Below are 25,903 nucleotides of genomic sequence, written 5' to 3' on the forward strand. Positions count from 1 at the left end.
TGTATCATCAAACCCAATTGTCTGTCATTTGTCCTTGATTTTATGAAGGTATCTTTATGATACAAGATAATGAGCTGGAGAGCCAGAATTTGGGTTTCCTGATGTGAACCAGTAATGAACAAGAGATCATTTTGCCCAGAACATCTCCATATCTTGGTTTTTTACTGTTCCTGTCCTGATCCATTGCTCACATATGCCTTTTCCTCCACTCCCCTCTTTTTTCCCCCAGGGTCAGTGGTTGTTTAGTGTTTGCATATCTTAGTCTCTGGGCCCAGCTGTAGTTCCTGTCTGTATATTTGGCTCAGTTTCACTTGGCTGTTTTCTTCTCCAAAACTCATGTTTAATATTTCTTCACATTTAGGTTTTGAAAAAAAGAAACACTTCTGTTATTCTCCCTATTTGTTTTATTTTAGTTACTGAAATAAACACGACATAGTGCTTATATGAAAAAAATGTCCATAAAGATAGTGAGTTCTGTTAGGATATACTCTAAGAGTCCAAAAGTATTCAAGTGTATTGAATTGAAGTATTCAGAAGTTAGGCCTCCTTCCAGTACGTGTGGGATGATGACTTGAAGTTCTGTTTGTACCTTCACCAAATGGTAGATCATCTTGGAGGCTTCCTGAAACTCTTGGCAGAATGTCTTTTTCTAAGATTCTCTACCAGACTGAAGTTTCCCACAGTATGAATTTGCATTCAGGTAGGTACTCAAAAGTGAGAAAGGTTTTGTCTTTACAACCTGAAGAGCTGTTTTCTGTTAGGGCAGGGTCTGATATGCTCTTTTTGCAAAACATTCCCTTTTCTTTGAATGCCTTCTTGATGCAATAGATATCAGCATGTGAGCACATCTCAGAAAACTGCAACTGTACTGTATTCTATATTTTTTAGAAGACAAGAAATTACATTAATTGAGAGTGTGTCCATCATAAAAGAACATTTTTTGGCTTGTTTTTACCATTGTTACTTGTAAGCTTTGTTTAATATAAATTAGATCATTATTATTTAAGAAGACAGCGTTCCATCTCTTCATTCTCTATAATATTACCAACTTTAATACAGATGCATTAATTTATACATGAAGATGTAGGTTGTACACTGAAATTGTGATAGTCTCCTCTTAGGTGAAGAGTGTTGATTTGATTTTGTGGCCAATATACTCTTCATCTTTTAATAAAACTCACTATATGTTGTTTTTATTTATATGCATGCTTTGTCAGATAGTTAACACCTCAGAAAATGTTGTTAGGGATGAACATGATATGCTAAGAATAATGCAAATATAATATAAAAAGCTTTTCTCTCTCTTTTTTTTTTAAAAAATATTCTTCTGTCTTTATAAAAGCAAATCTACAAGCTCACATTTTTCTAGGAGATGGGAATTTAAGGTAACATAAAGAAGATACTTAGTGCACAAATCATAGTAGACCTCAAGGTCTGTTCTTTAGTCTGCTTTATTAAGTTAGGAAGAGCCTAAATTGTTTGTCATTTGTCATTCCACAAGGGCAAATGGGCCCTAAGACCATTTGATGCAGAAAAATATGAAAATAATGTTGTATTTACAATAAATGATGTCTCTACGAGATAAGAATACTATATTAATGACATATATGGGTAATGCATCTAATAAAAGGCTTATGAATTGCTAGAGGTCATACTGAGAAACATGTTTTTCCTTCTTATCCAGCTGGTTTTGAAAGAGGGATATCAAGAGCTGAACTGAGAGATTTGAGTTAAAATTATGAACATACTTCACCTGCTATTTATTATTGAGAAAGTTAGAGGAGAAGGAATCTGTGGCATAGAGTATAGGTTTTAGCATGCTTTTGTTACCAATACAACATCTGAAACTTTTTGTTGTTTTTCCCTTCTATGGGGAGAACACTAATTTTTGTAATATTCAAACTAAGATAAATAACCAATTGATTTAGACTATTTCTTATCTTTTGATAGTATCACTATAATATTTTACCATAGTTGAAATACAAAATAATCAGAAGGGAATGCCAGTTTAAGAGGGGAAGGGAGGCGTGGAGCAGGGGACCTGGTTTTCCCTAGCAGCTGGTGGAAGAGAGAGGTCTGTGTTCCAGGGGGCATGCATCCAAGAGAGAAATGGAAAATGTTAAGTCTTCTGGAGGCTAAGGTAGTTCAAAGTTACTTAATCACTTTCTGAGACTCACTCTTGTGGTTTTAGGGATATTACGGCTTTTTTGGTATGTTTGGAAAAGAGGAGTTGTCATTCCTCCTCTAACCTGTGCAAATAATCATCAGGAACTTTGATCACTGCAAAGACTGCAGTGTATTCCTTCAGATGAAAGACATCTGATGGTGATTAAAGTATGTATCTTGTTTATACTTTCCCTGGTTCTTTAAGAATCTTTGTGGCACTCAGTCACTCTGTGGAATTTACACTTGCCTCTAATCAAAATTTATATCAAAGAACGTCTAAAGACATTTCCTCAGGAAGAGGTCTGGAGTGGGTGGAGACAAATGGGCTTTTACCCAGTCCTTGATTTTTTTTTTCATTCAGCCTTGCTTTTGGTACATCCTTCTTCCCTCTTTGCTTGGTTAGTGTAACACTTTATAGCCAGTAGACAATCTGTGCTTTTCACAGGAGTATCTGAGCAAAATTGTTGAAATGGTACAGACTGCCTCATAAATTTGGTAGGGAAGGGTGCAATAACAACTATGTGTTGTGCTTCCAACAACAGCATTGTACTGCTTAATTTTGTGTGCTAAAGCACAAAACAGTATCAGGAGAATGCATGGAATGTAAGTTTTGAACTTTTCTACTACTTATTGGAGAGATAAGAATTCAAAACAAAATTTTTTGCTAAGAGAACTGCTACTTATTTTGATGTTTAGGACTTTTCAAAGTTACTGTTTTCAAAAAAACCCATGTTTTCAAAGTTACTGTTGCTATGAAATATTAAACATTCTTAAAGAGAAAGGGAGAAGTTATAATGCATTAAATCATAGGGTCATCGGAAGTGTTCAATGTGTGTAATCACTTAACAAAGTGACAGATGGGATTGTAATAGTTTAGTGCTCTCAAGATATATGTCTAATCCACAATTCACGTAGTTTTTATGCTTTAAAGATCTGAAGGAACAACAGATCATTATAAAGATGTGGGGTGAAGGGGTGGTGTGTCAGGCTATATCCTTCGGTAAGTAGGTTAAAGTGAATGTTTCATTGGTAGATCTTCTTTCACTATGGGACTGGCTATGCTATAAGGCAAAATGTTTTCATAAACTTAGAATTATTTAAAGTGTCCAGGTTTTGATCCATTTATGCACATTAAAAATAACTTGCTATTAATGTTCAATGGTTTTCTTGTTGGACAATGTTGGACTTGCCGCAACAGATGCAATAGATTATAGGAAGACTGCAAGTATAATAATTACAGCATAGAGCAGACTTTGCTGGCAGATACAAGAACACAGCATTCTCTTTAATCATAGTGCTTCCCATAGTGTGGGTGGCCACAGGCTGTAGACATTTCACTCAATCCCTTCTCCGTGCAGCAGTGGTTGTAAAACAGAGCTGAAGTAAACAGCATTCCATGGACTTTTAGGGGTTTTTAATTTTGAGAAAGTATAGCTTCCCTTCGCCCTTCCTTTTGGCTGCTTGCTTCTGTCAGCTGTAACCATACAGGTCATGCTTCCTACCAAATCAGTTCTGCTTGAAGTAAATAGCATATAATGTAATATATATATATACACTCTTCAAATTGAAAAGTTGTTTGTTTTGGTTTGGTTTTTTGTTAAAATAGATGTTACTTTAAAACCTGAATGTTTTTTTGTTGGATTTTGGCAATAAGAAGTAAGCTCTGCACTTCTATTAAATGCTGTATAATGTTTAATCCTTTTTTAAGTCTTTCCTCTTCATTGGTTTCATTTTCCCAGGTTTTTTTTTTTTTTGCTTTGATGCTCAGTGTTGTTTTACTGTTTCTCTAAAAGTTTTATTGTTGCTCTAGCCATTAGTACAGAACTTTTTCTCCAACCATAATGAAGAGGAACATTTTTTTTTTCTACCTGGCAGCCAGTTTACTGCTTTGGAAGCTGATTTCATCTCCTTAATGTTTGATAACTCCTCAATGTTTGTTAACTCATCTGGAATCTTGAGTTTCATGAAATAGAGTTAAATAGCTAAACTTGGTGTTGTGCAAATACTTATACAGCATTTACAAGCCTTTTTGGAGTATGTAAATCAGCTGCAGTTCAGGACAGATACTGTAATTCTATTATATAAATGTATGGTCATGAAAGGATACATTTTGATAGATGAGTTTTTACATTGTTTTTAGGCATATGTGAAATTAAGTATGTAAATCAGCTTGAAAGAAGTGTCTTAACTTTCACTGGGTAACTGACAATTGAAAGTCAATTTTCCTTTGAATCAAAACATAAAGGAAAGGACTGTTAAATGAGATATATGCACACTTTTAAGATTTGACATCATTAATTAGAGTCCAATGACTTAATGAACTCCTGATGTGACATGGGACCATTCAACTTTTAAATTACTGGTTAAAATTCAGTTGTGAGAACCAAATCTGCTTGATTTGCAGTGTGTCCCAAGGCAGTCATGAGTGATAAAGGCACTTTTCTCAGTCCTTTGTGCAATCTGTGTCCCAGATCAACCTGGAAAGGGAAAGGGGCTCCTCAGAGCTGCTGGCCCTCTATTCCTGTCCCTGGTGTGTATGTCCTGTGCATACACAACATATGTGGGCCAGAGATTTCAGAACCATTGTTTAACACTTTTGTTCATCAGCTGGTTTTGTGCATCAGCTGTTGAAGTGTGTGTGACTACGCTGGGTACACACCTAGGGAAACCCACTTCTCCCAGCAATACTTGCTTAAGATTTGACATATCTGCCTCTTAAACTTGCTATATACAGTTCTGCCTCTAGGGGTTAAAACGCAAGATTCTTAGGTATGGTTAGGGTGGGTCACTTCCGGGGGATAGGGAAGATTGCAGTGAAAATTGGAATTGACGGATGAATCAAAGACGAGTTAAGTAGTGGATACAGTGATATACATTAAAGAATTCTTATAGACTATGTTCTAGTTTTATTCATAAAGGACAGGAGGGTTATTGAAGATGTTGAGACATGCATGCAAGAAGAGATTGAGGCTGGCTCTTTTTAATGTAGTAAGAGAACATTTAAGCATGAAGATGGGTTTTCATACACAGCACATAACCAATTTCTGATGCTTATTGTCCTGAAGTTTTACTGACTTCACTGATGGTATTTTTTGCTTTGATGCTCAGTGTTGTTTTACTGTTTCTCTAAAAGTTTTATTGTTGCTCTAGCCATTATTACAGAACTTTTTCTCCAACCATAATTCCAGTTTTTGGAAAGTCAACCAGAGGGAGTTCTTGATTGTTTCTAACCTACTGATGATTATACATCTAAATTGTTAGCTAGCCTTCTCACTAACCCCTTTGTGAATCAACTTTCTAAGCTGATTTGGACCTTCTCTAGTCACCTATAGAAAATTGCATTGGTAGGATGCAAGAGAATTTGGAGTGTTTGCAAATTTGCAAGTATTAACATATTGTTCTGCTTAAAAATAGAATGATAATATGAATAGTCTGGGGTAAAACAGACCTCTCTTCTTTTTTTCAAGTAGATAATTCTTTAATAATGCCAAGCTAACATGAATATAAATAACTTCTTGGCTTCTGAGCCAAAATAAACAAAAGCCAAGTATCTCAAAGAACAAAATGAGAAACTAAGGATTCTGCTTTCCTGCAAGGCTGCTTGAGCTTTAACAGCAAGTGTCACAATTTGCTAGCCAGCTGGCATTTCTCAGAGCACTTCAGTAGTGCCAGGTGGCTCTAGTAAACAATAAGGATTTTTTCCTAACAAAAAGAGGTCTCTATGTGAAGAAATTCTACTGGCATTAGATATTTCTGCTCAACCTAATATAATTAGTATTCAGAAGTTGTTGCATCACCGTTATAGGAGTATTTGGTGCATTTTTGCTAAAAGGTTCAGTGAACATTTTTCTGTCCTTAAACTTTTAGCAGCTTGATACTTACGAAGTCAAAACCAAGCACTTATAAGTAATTTCTCCTGAATATCATCCTAGGCTAGGTGGGTATTTGCAATGTGTACCTATTGGAAGTGTAAGAATCTGACACTGGGCAAACACATTTATTGAAAAAAGTGTAAATTTGGGATTATATTTTTTCTAGAAATTATTGAACTCACTGATTTAAACTAAAACAATTGTATGATGCATCCACTCTTTCTAAACTTAGATTTATTCATTCCGCTTTTCCACATTTTTTTTTCGTGGATTTAAGGAATTCTTCTGTGGGAAGCTTGCAATTTGGCTTTTGAAAATTGTGGAGGGAAGAGGGAAATGAATTCTAAATCTGTGGCTAGTTAAAACAGAGGGCTTAAAAAAACAGATTTATGGTTGATTCTGGTAAAACTATTGAATTTTCTTTTGTAAGTTAGTGTAAGTGTGTGTTTTATTTCAGCAGCAAAAGTCTCCCCTTTCTTAATACAAAGAGTAATAGCATTTTCTAGGTGGGTGTTTCTTAAAGAGAAAGAAAAGAAAAGGAGATTTGAAACTGCTTTTCCTGTCTGAGGCCAAGAGCAGACTCAAAGCTTGCCAGCCCCACAGTTCTTTAGCTTCTTTCTTAACGATTTCCGAGGGTTTTGTTAGTGATTTGCAGATGGAGCTTAGGCTTTGGAACTCATCCATTAAGAAGTTGTGTGGTCTTAGCCACAGTAGTAGTGCAAGATGTTTTTCCTATACCAGTTTCACAGAAGTTAACTGAGCTTTAATTGGTGAGGAAACAACAATGCAGCTTCCCCTTCCCCTCTCTTCCCATAACTTTCTTTCCTGCATATCGTTTGGAAATTAGGATCAGGTCCATTTTGAATTGTATGGAAGTGTGTAATGTTTTTCCTCCATTTTAAGAAACAGAGGTGGAATATGAACCTAGTCATTTTAATAAGCTAGAGGTATCAGTAAGATTAACACAATTCGTAGCATACATTAATTTCTAAAGAAAAAGCATATCTGGGTTTTTGATTTTTTTCTTGTAGGTTTTTATGCTCCTTTTGTGTATTTTTGCTATTACTACTTTTTTTAAAAAGCAAATTGCAGTTAAGGTTGTTGAAGCAAAGTTAAGGAAATTGGCCTATTGTAAGAGCACTTGAGCAGTTTTACTGCAAACGCTGATTTAAGGTGAGCCTGCTTACATGCTTCAGGGACAGAGCAGGGTGAAGGCCTCTGTTGCAACAAGCACAGTGTGGAGAACTTCATAGAATCAGTGTTTTCCTATCTGGGAATATGTGAAAAGCAATGAAGTCTGGCAACATTAATTTTGTGAAGAATAATACTATTCCTGGATTTTTTTTTTTAACTCTAAAGTAATATTAACTCAGTCTAGTCATTTATTTATAGATTTTCAGTAACTTGATCACATGCTTAAATGGCAAGACCCTTGTCTCTGTAGTGTTTAACAGAGTAATTTGTTTATGATCAACTACTCTTTCATGGCTATCAATGGAGATTTAGATGTGGGCAGATGTCAGATTGTCATTCCAAGTGCATAAGGAGAAAAAGGAGAAGCTTCCATAAATCCTAAGCATGTACTGTGGCCGACAATTTTATTTAGTGTGCTGGTATAGAATTTAGCTAATGAAAACCATCCCATAAATACATGTATCCATAAACTGTGCTGAAACAAAAAAACTTTCTGACAGTGAATGTCAGAAAGAAATGTAGGAAGAAAACCCCTCCCCACCCTGTATTTAGGCAATTTGGCCCTGATCCAGTAAACTACTGAAGAATATTCTAATCTTTCTTAAAGTTAAATTGAAACTGAAGTGATTTCTTTGTGCAAAACCTCTGAGCGGTTACTGGAATAGACTCAATTTGGTAAAGTGGGAGGTTGTGTTGACTGGCTAATTGAAATATATGTGTGTGCGTAGTATAATATTTCATCTGTTTGAAATATGTTTTAACCAAGTTTAATTTTAAAGCAGAAATTTGAGATTTCTTGTTAGGTTATAGATGGTAAGTAGTTAAAGAAATGTTTTTTACTAGCTTATAAAATACACTCTCACATACTGATAATAATTAAGGTGTTAGCAAATATACACCGTATAACTGCCCCTAATTTTATAGATGGAAATTTTTATAAAATGTTGAGAAAACAAAATTGCGTGATCAGTACTTTGAAAGCTGCATTATGTTTAAATCTGTATGATGTTTTACTATCTTATTTTCTTTTACATTTTGGTTTGTGGAAAACTAGTTTTCTGTCTTCTGGAACTAAGGAACAAGTGAGCAAGAGGTCTTGTAAGCAGAATTAAGTCACAGACTTTGTTATGAATGGATATGTGTGTGGAAATAATATGAATTGTGTTACGTCAGCATGCTACTCACAGAACTGGTTTTTTAAACAGTTGGTGTTGAGGCAGTCTCTGAATGAGCATGCTGCCTTGTCATTTACAGACAGCCATTATGATTCTCCAGAACTGGCTGTTTATTTCATAGTAAAAAGGTTCTAAAAATATTAGACCTGTTTGTATTTTATTGTTGGTCATTTAATCTAGAGGGTATGGGACACAGTTCTTAAGACTTCAGGCAGGATTTTTAAGAAAATATTACTAAAAATATCTGCAGGAATTTAGTTTGGACTGAGCTGCTGAAAGCTAGCAAACAAATTAATTTACATTTAAATTTCATCACACGAATGTCTATACCTTGCTTCCTGAGGACTCTGTTTAAATAATTTAGGAAATAATTTAGGAAGTAATTTGGGATGTTAGAATCTTACATATTTAAAGAAAGAAATAGTACCTATTGTATAGCATTTTTATTTTTTTAAATAATGATTGGAAATCTTTTCTGATCTGTCATTAATGTTGTGATTGATTACAAAATTTGGAAGTATTTTTAAAGCCAGGTTGGAAATACAGTTTGAACTCTTGTTTTCTAGACCTGTGTTGAAAGCATGAAAGCAATGGGCCATCTGACTGTACAGGGAACAGCTAAGAACAAAATGAATGTACACACAGTTGAAATCATTGCCATGCAAGAAATATTAACTCCAAAATCTGATAAAATGCAAAGAGGAAATAGCACTTACTTCTAATGCTTCCTCTGAATAAGTTAGTTTTTCTTACTATACCTGCTTTTTCTTAGCAGTGCTGAGGAAATCTGGTTCCTGTTGAAGCAGATGGAATGGTCAGAAATAAACCTGTTACTTGACCAGTTTTCAGAAATTTACCCTTGGGTATCCATGTTGTACTTACTCCAACAAATTCACATATATCGTAATTTCAGCAAAATGACATTAATGATCTCTGCTCAAAAAATAATGGCACTCAGTGTTATCAGGGAGAATATACTAAAGAGAAGTATCCTTTACGGTAAATGATAGATCCTTCTGTCCCATCCTGCTCTATCTGTCACTTTGACAGACTCATCCAAGTTGGCAAAAAGAGCCCAGTAGTGTCACTGGGAAGTCCTAATCAGTATCAGGTTTGAATGGCTCATCCCAGTGAAACCATCCATCTCTTCTCTCAAAAATATATTGCCTGTGTTGATTTTCACATCTGCTTCTGAGGACATTCAGAATCATAAATACTTTGGAGATAGTGTGTTGAGAAGTTTTCAGAAACAAACTGGTTTATCTGGTTCCCCTGGAATGTCTTTGAAACTGTCATAAATTCCAGACAGTTGCTACACAAATACAGTTACTAGCATAAAACTTGTCATGCGGTCCTGTAATAAAAATCAAGTGCTATTTCTGTGTTGATGTCTAATTTCAGAGGTAATTGTGCCTTTACTTCAGGCTTCTATATTTTTCACCATCAACGTGAGCAGGAAGATACTTCCCATTACAGAAAGAAGGGGGAAAAGGCTTCTAAGAGCTTTTGGATCCCTGCTTAGAAAAGGTAGTATCAGGAGACTAAAGCACCTCCTCCCCCTTTCTGAAGTTGTAGATACTAGCTGAGATGGTACCTGCCCAGTGCTGTGCTGCTTATCTCAGTGAAGGGGCAAATTCTGCTCCAGGAAAATAATTTCAACAGTTGCATGTGCTCCAAGAGATGGTTGTCTCTGAGATCAACTTTCATGGGGTAACTCAACAAATCCCTTGTAGCACATGGAAATCAGCCTTCTTTACTTCAAGAGGAGTATCAAAAGATTTGGATTAGCTTAATTGAAAAGTGGCACGTAGGAAATGTTTTTCAGTTGCTTATTCTTCTTTAGATACAGGTGGACGATAACCAGGGAACATAGTGACTTGTTTTCTCCATGTGTATTCTCCGAAGTCTTTAGTTTCAAGTCTGTTCTCATTCCCTCCACTTTCCCAGGGTGACTTAATAAGGGACAGCCTTATAGCCAATCTATAAATGAGAGGAGTAAATGTTAAATCAGGCTTCCTCCACTACATAACCTGGTAGATATGTGTTAAAGGATTTCACCCGACTGTGGGTACCTCTGGGCTTGCTTTATTAACAACTCAGGGTTGGGCCATCACCTCTGTGAGTAGCAACAGCTAACAAAAAGCACCTTCTGTATATATGATTCTTCATAACATGCAATACAATACAAAGAATCTTTGGTGATTTTCCAGGAATTTATAGTTCTCAATTCATCATCAATTTCAAAAGTCCATTGTATTCCACAGTTTCAGCTAGTTCTTATTGTTCCAATTCCTCTTCGGACACCACTATTCACTGATGCAGTCTTACGTCATCATGGTTATTTATCTTCTGAACAATCTTCATCATAATTCACTTTTAGACTTCTGAGAAAAGACTCAAAATGTTCTGTTTAACATATACTCAATCTATGTCTAGCTCTTCATTACCTAGCCTTTCTAAATTGCTTAAACTGTCAGTATTGTTCCTAGAGCACCTGTGCTCTATTAATTAAACCTCTAAAACAATATCTATTTATTAATTATTCCTGCTATTAATAATATCATAAGAGAAAAGAGTTTTCTAAAGCTTGTTCCTTTTACATACTGTGTTTACACTGATAAAGTAAATGATTTTATGTCTCATGCAAATGCTCCTAGGATTGTCTGTGTGTTAAAGACACTGGAAATCTCTGTGCAGCAGTGGATGTTAAAATTGAGTTAGCTAGAATATTACTCAATACAAATTGCATCAATAAAATAAAGCCACTGGCAAAGTTGTTCAAAGAAGCTGGTCATTGTGAGGACTTAACGAAAATTCATTAATTCAGTTTCAGGCTGAAAGGGATTATGTTGCAGAATTTTAATCCAAGGCCATGGGGATGGATGTATTCTCTTGCAACTAGAACCAAGCTGGTTTCCTTCCTGCTTCCTACTTAATCAGTGGTGAGGGAAATGAAGAAACAAATAATTTCTGGTATCACAGTATGCCTGACTGCTGTTCATTTTCCAGAATCATGACTCCTTGTTATTTTTCTTTCTGAATGGAGCATTTCTGCCACAAACTCATCCATTTTTTTGGCTTGAAGAATATGGCATTAGCGGATTAGACTGTGAGTGGTAATTGATTTATTGCCAGAAATAACTGACAATTAAGTAGATCTCAAATTTTCTACTTTACTGAAGTAGACTAGGATTCATGACTGAGTTCATCAATACAGGAATGCATTTAGTATTGACAACTTTCCTGTCATGTACTTGAATACCTTTTATTGGGTTTGAAATTATTCCTTAAAAGTCGTTACTCTGAAATTACTGATCTCTCTGACCCTAGGAATCCAAACTGTGGCTATATAAAATGTTACTGTTTTTTCTTTATCAAATGCTTTATGGGGGTTTCGTACATAATACAGTAAAGGAACCTATAACTAGTTTTGAATATTTCTGTAGCATCCTATAAGAACCTCTATGAGAAAATCTCCTGAAACCTTCTACACTTCTCTATAGGATTTTCTGAAAGAGTTGATTTCAAAAGTGAAAGGAGAAACTTATATGTAAGAAAACATTGTTTTACACTTGGTCTAGGAGCTGGTTCTAACAAGTTCTGCAGTACAATGTGAAATAACTGATATCAGAGCTGAGAATTACTGGAATTTAAACATTGTGAATGTTGAAGCTTGAGGTAAAATCAACAGGTTTTCACTGTCATTATTTAAAAGTTAGCCATTCCTGGTTTACACTGTGTTTTTGATAATCAAGTTAATGATGTATAGGATGAAAGAGGATGGAAAAATAGCGTAAGAAAATAATTACCTGATGACCTTTTTGTTCTTGGTCAGTTTTTCTCTTTAGAGATTGTCTCTTGGAATGGTATGCTTGTTTTATCTTTCCATGTTCTAACTGGAAAATTGCTTTTCTCACAAGTACTGAGTTTGCCTTATCCAGCTTACATGCTAAGTGGCTGGAAAAATCATATGAAAAAAATAATTGTCTTTATTGGAGGTTATTAGATGTAAACTTTATTTCTGGCCATTATACTACTGCTTCCACACCATTTGTGTACTTACACAGAAGTGTACTGTTACAAGAGATTATGCGATAGAACAGCTGAAAGCATCTTGTTTTCAAGAAACAGCTCACCTTACGCATATTGTAGAATCATGGAGTGGTGTGGGTTGGAAGGGACCTTCAACTATCATCTACTCCAACCCCTCTGCTGTGGGCAGGGACACCTTCCACTACATCAGGTTGGTCAAAGCCCTGTCCAGCCTGGCCTTGAACACTTCCAAGGAACACAGAATCATAGACTCATTCAGGTTGGAAAAGACCCTTGGGATCATCAAGTCCAACCATCAGCCCTACTCTACAAAGTTCTCCCCTACACCATATCCCCCAACATCTCATCCAAATGACCCTTAAACACATCCAGGGATGGTGACTCCACCACCTCCCTGGGCAGCCTATTCCACTGTCTGACCACTCTGTCTGTGAAAAATTTTTTCCCAATGTCCAGTCTGAACCTCCCCTGTTGCAGTTTAAAGCCATTCCCTCTTGTTCTATCGCTAATTACCTGTGAGAAGAGACCAGCACCAACCTCTCTCCAATGTCCTTTCAGGTAGGTGTAGAGAGTGATGAGGTCTTCCCTCAGCCTTCTTCTCCTCAAGGTAAACAGTCTCAGCTCCTTCAGTTGCTCCTCATAGGATTTGTTTTCCAGACCCTTCACCAGCTTTGTTGCCCTCCTCTGCACTCGCTCCAGCACCTCGATATCTCTCTTGTATTGAGGTGCCCAAAACTGGACACAATACTCCAGGTGTAGCCTCACCAGTGCAGAGTACAGGGGGACCATCACCTCCCTACTTCTGCTGGTCACACTATTTCTAATACAAGCCAGGATGCCGTTGGCTTTCTTGTCCACCTGGGCACACTACCAGCTCATGTTCAGCTGCTTGTCAATTAGAACCCCCAGATCCTTCTCTTCCAGACAGCTCTCCAGCCACAGCTCCCCAAGCCTGTAGCGATGCATGGGGTTGTTGTGGCCCAAGTGCAGAACCTGGCACTTGGCCTTGTTGAAGCTCATCCTGTTAACGTTGGCCCACCGATCCAATCTATCCAAGTCTCTCTGTAAAGCCTCCCTATCCTCATGCAGATCGACACTCCCACTTAACTTGGTGTCATCTGCAAACTTACTGATGATACACTCTATGTCCTTATCAAGATCATCAATAAAGATGTTAAACAGAAATGGTCCCAACACTGAGCCTTGAGGAACACCACTTGTGACCGGCCACCAGCTGGATTTAGCTCCATTGACCACCACTCTCTGGGACCGTCCATCCAGCCAGTGCTTGATCCAGCAGACCGTACACTCATCCAGGCCATGAGCAGCCCGTTTTTCTGTGAGAATTCTATGGGGAATTGTGTCAAATGCTTTTCAGAAATCCAGGTAGACAATATCCACAGCCTTTCCCCTCGTCCAATAGTCGGGTCATCTTGTCATAGAAAGAGATCGGGTTTGTCAGGCAGGACCTGCCTTTCATAACCCCATGCTGACTAGGCCTGATCCCCTGGTTGTCCATTATATGACTTGTAATGGCACTCAAGATAATCTGCACCATGACCTTCCCTGGTTCCGAGGTCAGACTGACAGGTCTGTAGTTTCCTGGATCCTCCTTCCTGCCTCTCTTGTAGATGGGTGTCACATTTGCCACCCTCCAGTCCAGTGGGACCTCCCCAGTTAGCCATGACTTCAGGTAAACCATGGAAAGTGGCTTGGTGATCACATCTGCCAACTCCTTCAGCACCCTTGGGTGTAACCCATCCGGTCCCACAGACTTGTGTGCATCCAAGTGGTGTAGCAGGTCTCTGACCACTTCCTCTTCAACTGTGCTGACGTCAATTTGCTTCCCCTCCCCATCTCCCAGCTCATGAGGCTGGGTGTCCAGGGAACAGCTGGTTCCACTGCTAAACACTGAGGCAAAGTAGGTGTGGAGCACCTCAGCCTTTTCCTAGTCTTTTGTTACTCTGTTTCCCTCTGCATCCAGTAAAGGAGGGAGATTTTCCCTAATCCTCCTTTTGTTGTTAATGAATTTATAGAAACATTTTTTATTATCTTTAACAGCTGTAGCCAGGTTGAGCTCTAGCTGCCCTTTGGCTCTCCTGATGTTCTCCCTGCATAGCTTCACTAACTACATCTTTATAGTCTTCATGAGAGACCTGCCCCCTCTTCCAAAGGTCATAGATTCTCCTTTTGTTCTTGAGATCCAGCCAAAGGTCCCTGTTTAGCCAGGCCGGTCTCCTTCCCCTCCTGCTTGTTTTTCAGCACACAGGAACAGCCTGCTCCTGTGACTTTAAGACTTCTCTCTTGAAGTATGTCCAGCCTTCCTGGACTCCCATATCCTTCAAGGCAGCCTCCCAAGGGATTTTGTCAATCAGTCTTTTGAACAGGTCAAAGTTTGCCCTCCGGAAGTCCAAGGTGGCAGTTTTACTAACCCCTGTCTTTGTTTCTCCAAGGATGGAAAACTCAATCATCTCATGATCACTGCACCCTAGACAGCCTCCAACCTTTACTTCCCCCGCAAGCTCTTCCCTGTTCACAAGAAGCAGGTCCAGGAGGGCACCTCCCCTGGTCGGCTCAGTCACCAGCTGTGTGAGGAAGTTATCCTCCACACATTCCAGGAACCTCCTGGATTGTTCCCTCTCTGCTGTGCTGTGATCCCAGCAGATACCCAGGAGGTTAAAGTCCCCCACAAGAACAACGGCAAGTGACTGCGAGATTTCTCCCAACTGTTTATAGAAAGCTTCATCCACCTCACTGCTTTGGTTGGGAGGTCTATAGCAGACTCCTACAGCAAGATCCGCTTTATTGGCCCTTAGCCTACTCCAAACACTCTCAACCCTGTCATCACTATACTTGATTTCTGAGCTCTCATAGCATTCTCTAACATACAGGGCCACTCCACCGCCTCTCCTTCCCTGTCTATCCCTCCTGAAGAGCTTGCAGCTATCGATTGTGGCACTCCAGTTGTGTGAGGCATCCCACCACGTTTCTGTGATATCTACTATGTCATAGTTCTCGTGTTGCATCATGGCTTCAAGCTCCCCCTGTTTGTTGCTCATACTGCGTGCATTGGTATAGATGCACTTGAGATGAGCTAATGAATCCAACACCTTTTTGTGAGTGTGGGCCCCATTCCCTACCAGACCCTTCTCAGGTGCTTCCACGGTTCCTAAACATCTTTCCTTTCTCTTAAATGAAGTGGCAGAGGGAGACCCCTCACCAGTCCACCATCCTTCAAGCCTTGGCATGCTTCCCTTGACCTTGTTCCTAACAGGCCTAGTTATCTCCCCGTCCCCCCTCATATCTAGTGTCAAAGCCCTGTCAATAAGCCCTGCTAACTGCTGCCCCAGAATCCTTTTCCCCCTCTGGGACAGCTGCATCCCACCTATTTTGTTTGTCACCAGCATACCAAGTGCCTTATAAAGTTTGCCATGATCAAAGAACGCAAAATTCTGACGGTGGCACCAGTCTCTGAGCCACGTGTTAATCAGATGTGTTTTCCACCCTCTTTCAGTGTTTTTCCCTTTGCCTTGAGGGATTGATGAAAACACCACCTGAGCTCCTGAGCCTTCAACTATCCACCCCAGTGCCTTGAAGTCCTTTTTGAGTGACTTTAGACTTCTCTCTACCGCCTCATCATTACCTGCCTGGATAACCAACAAAGGGTAGTGATCAGAGGGCTGCACCAGAGCAGTGATCTTCCTTTTAATATCTCTAACCTGAGCCCCAGGGAAGCAACAGACCTCCCTATAGTATGGGTCTGGTCGGCATATGGGCCACTCCGTACCCCTCAGAACAGAGGATGAGGCATCCACAACTTCTCTGGGCAACCTGTTCCAGCATTTTTAGCTTTCTGGGCTGCAGGTGCACATTGCCAGCTCATGTCCAGTTTTTTATCCACTAGTATCCCCAAGTCCTTCATTGCAGAGCTGCTCTCAATCCATTCATCCTCTAGTCTGCACCAACATTGAGGATTGCCCTGACCCAGATGCAGGACTTGGCCTTGCTGAACTTTGCAACCTTCGTACAGGCCCACTCCTCAAACCTGTCAAGGTTCCTCTGGATGGCATCCCTTCCCTCAAGTGAATCAACTGCGCCATGTAGCTGCGTGTTATCAGCAAACTTGCTGAGGGTGCACTCAATCCCACTGTCCCATTCAATCCCATCTCATTGATGAAGATACTAAATTTATCCCAGAACGGACCCTTGAGGGACACCATTCATTATTGGTTTCCACTTGGACATTGAGCTACTGACTAACTCTTTGGACACAGCCATCTAGTGAATTCCTTATTCATCCAACAGTCCATTCGTCAAATGTAAGAGTGAATTGACAATATTTACTTTTCTTTCAGACAGCTCTCTGATAATGCAATATGTAGTAGTAAAAGCTTTTACAACCAGAATTATGTGCAGTAAATGAGCTACATTTTCTAGAGAGAAGGAGAATTCTCTGGACATGTTTTGGACCAAAGAAAGCATTTAAAACTTAAAAGCTAGATGCTTTAAATTATGGTTGCCAATTTCATATCTTTGTTGCATCTAGGTATGTCTTGGGCTTTGCACTGGCGATAGCCTCTGTAAAATGAAATATATAAGACAGAGCTGAATTCTAAATGTTTTTCACCTTTAATACATACCTTTCTTTTATATGTACCTAATACCTCGTTTCATCTTGACTACAGTATCTTCTTACTCCTGTTTCCCTTGCCCCCTTCTGGCAGCGAAGGTTTTATGTATTCCTAAAAAATAACTGAAGTGATCTGTAAAAATCTGTAAAATGCTAGCATGGGTATAGTAAAGTGCTCAGAAAAGGAAAAACAAACAAAACACCAACCAACGAAACAAAAAGCCCCCTGGAAGGTGTTGCAGGCTGTATGCAGACTGTGATGACGTCTAGTAATTTTGTCTTGTCTTTTCCTCTATTGATTGGTTAACAAGGACTGTTACACAAAGGTAGGGGGAACATAATTTTTAAATTACTTTGATTAGTTTTATCCTTAGGAAAATTCTGGTTACAAAAAGAGTCACTAGATAATATATTTTATAGTGTTACAGGTGACTATATGGGTTTTTAAGATAATCCCTCATTTAGCTGTCATTAGCTGCCATGTCAACCTGTCAAATCCTTTTCAGAGCTTTTTATGTCTGTTCTCATCAGTGAAGCTTTTTGCAAGTCTTTCACTGAGCAATCCAACAAACTTCAGACTTTTCAAGCTCCCTCCTTACTGCTAGCAAAAATGGCACCCCAGGTCTGTTGCTGCTAACTCCTCCTTTATTTTGTTTTGAACTTGCAGTTTGATCCTTTATCTCATTCTACTTATCCTATTTTGTAGGAACTACTTGTCTGAACACTTGATACTGTTCTGAAAACAAATTTTAACTTTAGTAATACTTGCAAAGGACAATAAAAATATATATGGTTCCATATTAATAAATTGATTAAGGAGTGTTTGGAGATTGTATAGTTTAATAGATTTTAGCCTTCACTTTTGACATTTTTAGGTGCTTGTACATTTTGAAATCCACTTTTTTGTGTCTTGTTCTTAAGAATGCAAAAGTTGCATGTAAATTACTTTTTTGAAACTCTGTTGCCACAGCATTTTCCTTCCTCCTTAGTTTTAGGGAAGTCACTGGATGGTGGTGAAACAGCAGTTTTTCCTGTTGAGGACTATTTAGGAAAAAAGGTTTGCAGTGGAAGAGAAGGATATTCAGACATTTAGCATAAGTCTGCAAGGTAGTAAAATAATCCTACACAATAGTACAATAAATAAGGGGTCCCAAATGCTTGTTACTTGTTTTGATAGTAATGAATTCTCTTAGACCTCTGGTGCGCTTATGCGGATTCTATCTTCTCTCTCACATTAATCAAACATGGAATACATCTAATTCCAGGATTTCCAAAGTTGTTTAGGGATGTTCAACAAAAGCATGCATAAATATTTGATTTGGATTTCTGAAAGCAGAAAATGAGCTAACTGATTTTTAGTTTTTTTAGTCTTGATTCTTTCATCAGGTCCCTCTTTTAAAAAGAATATGTAGAGTGAAACACCCTAAGACCATGGAAGTCACAAAGCTTTCATCTGAACTTTCCTTTTAGTTACATCTTTTCAAAATGAAGGGTTTTTTTATAGAAACAGAGAATCATCAAGGTTGGAAGAGACCTCGAAGATCATCCAGTCCAACCATTAACCTAACACTTGACAGTTCCCAATTACATCATGTCCCTCAGCGCTATGTCAACCCAACTCTTAAACACCTCCAGGGATGGGGACTCCACCACTGCCCTGGGCAGCCCATTCCAACACCTAACAACCCGTTCTGTAAAGAAATGCTTCCTAATATCCAGTCTAAACCTTCCCTGCCACAACTTGAGGCCATTCCCTCTTATCCTATCACTTGTTACTTGGTTAAAGAGACTCATCCCCAGCTCTCTGCAACCTCCTTTCAGGTAGTTGTAGGGGGTGATGAGGTCTCCCCTCAGCCTCCTCTTCTCCAGACTAAACAACCCCAGTTCCCTCAGCCACTCCTCATAAGACCTGTGCTCCAGAGCCTTCACCAGCTTTGTTGCCCTTCTCTGGACACGCTCGAGTAATTCAATGTCCTTCTTGTAGTGAGGGGCCCAAAACTGAACACAGTCATCGAGGTGCGGCCTCACCAGTGCTGAGTACAGGGGTAAGATCACTTTCCTGTCCCTGCTGGCCACGCTATTTCTGGTACAAGCCAGGATACCATTGGCCTTCTTGGCCACCTGGGCACACTGCTGGCTCCTGTTCAGCCGGCTGTCAATCAACACCCCCAGGTCCCTCTCTGACTGGCAGCTCTCCAGCCACTCCTCCCCAAGCCTGTAGCGCTGCTGGGGGTTGTTGTGGCCCAAGTGCAGCACATGGCATTTGGCCTTATTGAAACTCCTACAGTTGGCCTTAGCCCATCGCTCCAGCCTGTCCAGGTCTCTCTGCAGAGCCTCCCTACCCTCGAGCCGATCAACACTCCCACCCAACTTGGTGTCATCTGCAAACTTACTGAGGGTGCACTCGATCCCCTCGTCTAGATCATCAAGTAAGATGTTAAACAGGAGTGGCCCCAAAACTGAGCCCTGGGGGACACCACTCGTGAACGGTCACCAACTGAATTTAACTCCATTCACCACAACTCTTTGGGCCCGGCCATCCAGCCAGTTTTTCACCCAGCCAAGCGTGTGCTCATCCAAGCCACGAGCAGCCAGTTTTTCCAGGAGAATGCTGTGGGAAATGGTGTCAAAGGCCTTACTAAAGTCAAGGTAGACAACATCCACAGCCTTTCCCTCATCCAATAAGCAGGTCGCCCTGTCGTAGAAGGAGATCAGGTTTGTCAAGCAGAACCTGCCTTTCATAAACCCATGCTGACTGGGCCTGATATCTGGTTGTCCCACATGTGTTGTGTGATGGTACTCAGGATGAGCTGCTCCATCAGCTTCCCGGGCACCGAAGTCAAGCTGACAGGCCTGTAATTTCCCGGATCAGCCTTCCGACCCTTCTTATAGATGGGTGTCACATTGGCCAATTTCCAATCTGTCGGGACCTCCCTGGTCAGCCAGGACTGCTGGTAAATGATGGAAAGCGGCTTGGCGAGCACCCCAGCCAGCTCCTTCAGCACCCTCGGGTGTATCCCATCTGGTCTCATAGACTGGTGTATGTCTACGGGATGCAGTAGGTCACTGACTATCTCCTCCTGGATTGTGGGGGGGTCATTCTCCCAGTCTCTGTCTTCTGGCTGAGGAGGCTGGATTCCCTCAGTACAACTAGTCTTGTTATTAAAGACTGAGGCAAAGAAGGCATTAAGCACCTCAGCCTTTTCCTCATCACTCGTTGCCATGTTTCCTCCAGCGTCTAGCAGGGGATGGAGGCTTTTCCTGGTCTTTCTTTTGCTGCTGACATACTTATAGAAACATTTCTTGTTATCCTTGATTGCTGAAGCCAGATTAATTTCTAGCTGGGCTTTAGACCTCCTGATTTCCACCCTGCATAGCCTCACAGCATCTTTGTAATCACTGTGAGTGGCCAGTCCCTTCTTCCAAAGGCTGTAAACTCTCCTTTTCTCTCTGAGTTGCAGCCAGAGCTCCCTGTTTAGCCAGGGTGGTCTTGTCTGTTGCTGGCTTCTCTTACAGCACCTGGGGACAGCCTGCTCCTATGCCATTAAGACTTCCTTTTTAAAGAGTGTCCAGCCTTCTTTGACCCCAATACCTTTCAGGACCGTCTCCCAAGGGTTTCTGTCAAGCAGGTACCTAAACAAGACAAAGTCAGCCCTTTGGAAGTCCAGGATATCAGTTCTGCTTAGCCCTCTCCTGGCCTCTCTAAGAATAGAGAACTCTATTATTTCATGATCGCTGTGCCCTAGTCAGCCTCCAACTGCCACATCATCCACCAGTCATTCTCTGTTCACAAAGAGGAGGTCCAGCAGGGCACCTTCTCTGGTTGGTTCCCTCACCATCTGTGTCAGGAAGTTATCTGCCACACATTCCAGGAATCTCCGGGACTGGTCCCACTCTGCTGTGTTCTATTTCCAGCAGATGTGTGGGAAGTTAAAGTCTCTCACAAGAACAAGGGCAAGCAATCGTGAGATTTCTCCTAAGTGCCTATAGAATATTTCATCCACCTCTCTGTCCTGGGTGGGTGGCCTATAGTAGACTCCTACTACAACATCTGCCCTGTTGGCCTTCCCCCTGATTCTAACGCAAAGACACTCCACCCTGTCTTTACTACACTTGTGCTCAAAGCAATCATAACAGTTCCTAACATACAGCGCCACCCCACCGCCTCTCCTTCCTTGTCTATCCCTCCTAAAGAGCTTGTAGCCATCAACTGGCACACTCCAGTCATGGGAGACATCCCACCATGTTTCTGTAATAGCCACTACATCATAATTTTCCTGTTTCGTCATGGCTTCAAGCTCCTTCTGTTTGTTACCCATGCTGTGTGCATTAGTATACACACACTTCAGATGGGCTGATGTCCCCTGCACCTTTTTGCATTTAGAGGTCCTAAGTCTGGCTTGAGCTTTCACAGGTGTTACTACAGTTACGGATCCATCAATATCCCTTGCATCTTTGTTGTGCTGCATGTCTTCATCCCTTGTCTCCACTGAGATGGCAGGGCGAGGGTCGTTGCTGGCACAACACCCCACAAGCTCTGGTAATCTACCCTGGGGCTTATGTCTGGGAGTTCCAGTTTTGTCCCCCTCCCCCTTCAGATCTAGTTTAAAGCTCTCTCAATGAGCCCATCTAACTCCAGCCCCAAGATCCTTTTCCCCCTCTGGGACAGGTGCATCCCATCTAATGTCAAAAGGTCTGGCGTCCTGTATACTAACCCATGAGTGAAAAATCCAAAGCACTGCCCTTAACACCAGTTTCGGAGCCACAGGTTCATCTGTTGAGTTGTCCTGTAATCTTCCTCATCCATCCCCACAACTGAAGGGATGGACGAGAACACTATTTGTGCCCCCGACCCCTTAACCAGTTTCCCCAAGGCCCTGAAATTTCTCTTCATTGATTTTGGACTTTTGGTAATATTGTCCCTACCTACTTGAAAAACTAAAAGAGGGTAATAGTTCTTGGGTCTCACTAGAGCGGGGAGTTTTGCCGTGAGGTCCTTGACCCAGGCCCCAGGGAGGCAGCAGACTTCCCTATGAAGCCGTTCTGGTCTGCATATTGGGCTTTTGACACCCATCAGAATAGAGTCACCCACTACAATGACTCTTCTGGGGTTATTTTTAGAACTGTTTTAATACTTGGTCTACAGTGACCCAGCCTTGGTGGACCTTGGTCTTCCTCCTTGTTTTACTCATTTTCTTCATCCTTCTCTGTTTCATTCAAAAGTTCCAGGGCCCTGTATCTGTTGTGAAGGGACACCATGGAAGGTGAGGGAGGTCAGGAGTGGATTTTCCTGCCTCCCTGAGCAGGGACCTGTTTCCAATCTCCCCATCTCTTAGGTCTCCTCCTTCTGCCTGGTGATTGCCTGCCTATTTTGGAGCCTCCATTTGCTCCTGTTGCTTCAGGGGTGCTAAGGTGCTACTCCACCAATCTGTTTTCCTTTCGCACTCCCTAATACTTCTTAATCTTTCAACCTCTTCTCTGAGTTCCACCACCAGGCTGAGCAGGTCACCCAGCTGATCGCAGCACACACGGGTGCTGTCACTGCTGCCCTCCGGCAGGACTGACGGGCTCAGGCACTCCCTGCAGCCCGGGACCCGGACCGCTGCATGTTTGCCTGGCAGCTCCGTCTGGGTCACCACGTTCTTTCTGGTGGTGGTTTTGATGTGAGTGGAGACCATGGTTCAGTCTACTCGTGGAGGACGGTAAGATGACAACTATTTCAGATGAGCTCTAGAGCCAGGAGAGGGACTGTGCCCTCTCCACTCACCCTGCCTGCACCAACTGCCGCGCCACACCCTGTTCGCACGCCCTGTTCGCCGCGGCCCTGAGGGCTGCTCTTGTACATGAGGGTGTTGGGCGTCGTCACTCCAGTCTCCGCCTGCCCTGAGTCCCCGCTGCTTTCGGTCACAGCTCGCTCTTCCCGCTCAGGGGGGAGGCGACCTGAGGCTCTCCCTCTTCCCTGGGCTTCTGCCTTCTTGGTTGCAGTTTTGCCGAGTGTTTTTGATGCTTTCAGAAGGGTCCCTCGCCGCTGTACTCCTCTTTGGAGCCCCTCTCCTCAGTGTTTTCTAATCCTGACCCGCTTGTTACAAAGGATTTTATACTTATTGCCACACGAAGTGTAATTTAATTTAAACTTTAAGTGTCAGTGATATATAAAGACCTGAAATGAACCTCTGGAAAGGGAATGTGGCTGTTGTTATATCAGCATATAGCAATAGGGGACAGAAAGAACACTTAACAAATTCAGAGCAGATGATTTAATAAGCAACATAAAACTACCTCTGCTAATTTATGAAGCAGGATGCAAAAACCTGCTCAAGATTTCACACAACAGTTTTCATAAATGTGTTGAGTTGGGAAGGTGCTTTAAGATCTATACAAAAGACAGTAGAGCTGTAGTATAGCACTGAAGAACAGGGAACATGAAACCGGAGTACTATGTTCAGAGTCCTCTGTATGCACCTGCAGAACCAGTGTATCAAATGTGTTAATGTGAATTTACTCTGAATCTGCCATCAAAGGATTGTTATATGATGTATTAAAAAGGTTTTATTAAATGTGACTGAAATCATTCCATAGTGAAATTGGTAGAGAAGTAAATGTCAGACTAAAATGTTATCACTGTCTTTTCAAGATAATGAGGAAATTAAGCAGATTAAATTGAGACCAGCCCCTGAATCTCATCAAAAATACTGGGGCCTCTTGAAGGAGTGATACGGAAAGGTAAATGTTAACTTCGTGCTTTCTCTTCTTGATCACAGTACTGATCAAGACTACAGGTGATTTTTTTTGCTGGGTAGCAACATGACTGCTGCTATCCAGATGATACTGGACTGAAACGGCTCTCAGAACTGAAACCTACCTAAGGTCTGTCTGGTTTTGACATGGATGGCCTCCACTGCTGTTGCGGAACTGCTGAAATCGTGTGGTGTGTGAACCCATGTTAGATACTAGCAGCTGCAGCATTTTCCGTATGGTTGATGGGAGCTGCCTGCTCTTCTGTGTCAATGGTGTAAAATGGCCACAACTGATCAAAAGGTCTTACTTACCCCAGGTATGGTTCAATAGCAGTCAGTTCTTTTTACACAGCATGTTGTAGCCTAATACTTTTTTTTATTGCCCTTCTGTTGATGTCTCAGAGTTTGCTGTGCCATCTCCTTTCTTCTTCTAAGTGGGAAAGTAATGATGATGAAAGCAGTACATTCACATCAACTCTTGGCTACACATCAGCAGATTATTATTGTCACTTAGTTAAAAATGTAAGTATTTTGTGCAATTGAGATTTTGTAAATAATAAATCACCAGTTTATAAGAACGTACATGGAGCTGTCATTGTGATAAGGAACATGGACTGAACTTTGTTTATCTTTTCTTACATCAGTTACTTTTACAGCCTTTTAAGGGAGAAAATGAAGTGGGAAATCTCTGGACAAATGAGAAAGTTTTTGTTAGATTATACTGTCATAGATGTTCATAAAAACAAAATTTCTGTTGCTGTTGTGTTACAGCAAAAAAAAGTCTTTGCTATCATTAATTTTTTTCTCTGTTAAGTTTAAATTATATATATTATTTTGTGTATTAGAATGTAATTTTGGAATGTTTTCTTTGACTGTATGCACTGCATTGAAAATGGTAGACGAGCCCTAAATCTTAGGAAAAGTGTCTTTTACATTTAATATATAAAAATAATGGTAATAATATTTAATAATATGATGACTTTTAAATTAGATAAAGCAGAACAAATTCTTAGCAGTGCACTTCTGAAAGTTTTACCTCAACTCTTAGGTAAGCAGAACTAAAATAAATAGCTTCATAGTTTTCAAATGTGGAAGGTATATAATGTATGTTCAAAAAATGTTTTGCAGCATAGTTTATTTAGTGATCCAGACAGATTTAATTTGGCACCAATAATAAATTTAAAAAAATGAAACTGAGTGGTCAGAGAAAGTTACTAACCTCTTCAGTATGTCAGTCACACAGAGAATCATGCAACTAATGTCTGCTTATTTGCAGTATGTGTAATATATTTTATTTTAATATTATTGTATTTTATTTAACAGATGGTCTTTTCATTAGTAACAGAACTCAAAGGAAATCAGTTCAATGGGCTTAACATTCAGGGGAGGTAGGTATTACCTAAACATCATTTTGATATGTTCTATGGATTGTTACAGTTCGGTGAGGACCTCTTTACATTCTTGGTCAATTTAGGCTTCAGTTGGAAAGTTTTGGATGTATATGTAGATAATTTCAGGTGTGGACAAGCTTGTTAATTTGTGCTTCACATAAGAGTTTATACTTAACCTGAGAGTCATGGAATGGTTTGGGTTGGAAGGATCTTTCAAAGATCATCTAGTCCAACCCCCCTGCCATGGACAAGGACACCTTCCACTAGACCAGGTTAATCAAAATCCCGTCCAACCTGACCTTGAACTCTTGCAGGGAGGGGGCAGCCACAGCTTCTCTGAGCAACCTGTTCCAGTGCCTCACCACCCTCACAGGAAAGAATTTTTCCTTATATCTAATCTAAGTCTACCCTCTTTAAGTTTAAAACCATTGCCCCATGTCCTGTCACTACAGGCCCTGGTAAAAACTCTGTCTTTCTTCTGAGATCCCTCTAAGTACTGAAAGGCCGTAATAATTTCTCCCTGGAGCCTTCTCTTGTCTAGACTGAACAACCCCAACTGTCTCAGCCTTTCTTCACAGGAGAGGTGTTCCATCCCTCTGATCATTTTTGTGTCCCTCCTCTGAACCCACTCAAGCAGGTCCATGTCTTTCCTATGCTGAGGACTCCAGAGCTGGATGCAGAAATC

At 40.6% G+C, this 25,903-nt stretch overlaps 1 protein-coding gene across 3 annotated transcripts in view; it reads left to right on the forward strand.

The window, feature by feature from the left end:
* The window catches only part of FANCC (FA complementation group C), an 89,186-nt gene that overhangs the window by 30,052 nt on the left and 33,231 nt on the right, over window positions 1-25,903 (forward strand). For all 3 annotated transcript variants that reach the window (XM_074813389.1, XM_074813386.1, XM_074813387.1), the window contains 2 exons: window positions 24,230-24,349; window positions 25,151-25,215. In XM_074813389.1, the coding sequence (XP_074669490.1) occupies window positions 24,230-24,349; window positions 25,151-25,215 (185 nt within the window). The remainder of the gene's footprint in view (window positions 1-24,229; window positions 24,350-25,150; window positions 25,216-25,903) is intronic.

The sequence above is a fragment of the Strix aluco genome, chromosome Z (genome assembly GCF_031877795.1).
Source record: "Strix aluco isolate bStrAlu1 chromosome Z, bStrAlu1.hap1, whole genome shotgun sequence".
Taxonomy (NCBI): domain Eukaryota; kingdom Metazoa; phylum Chordata; class Aves; order Strigiformes; family Strigidae; genus Strix; species Strix aluco.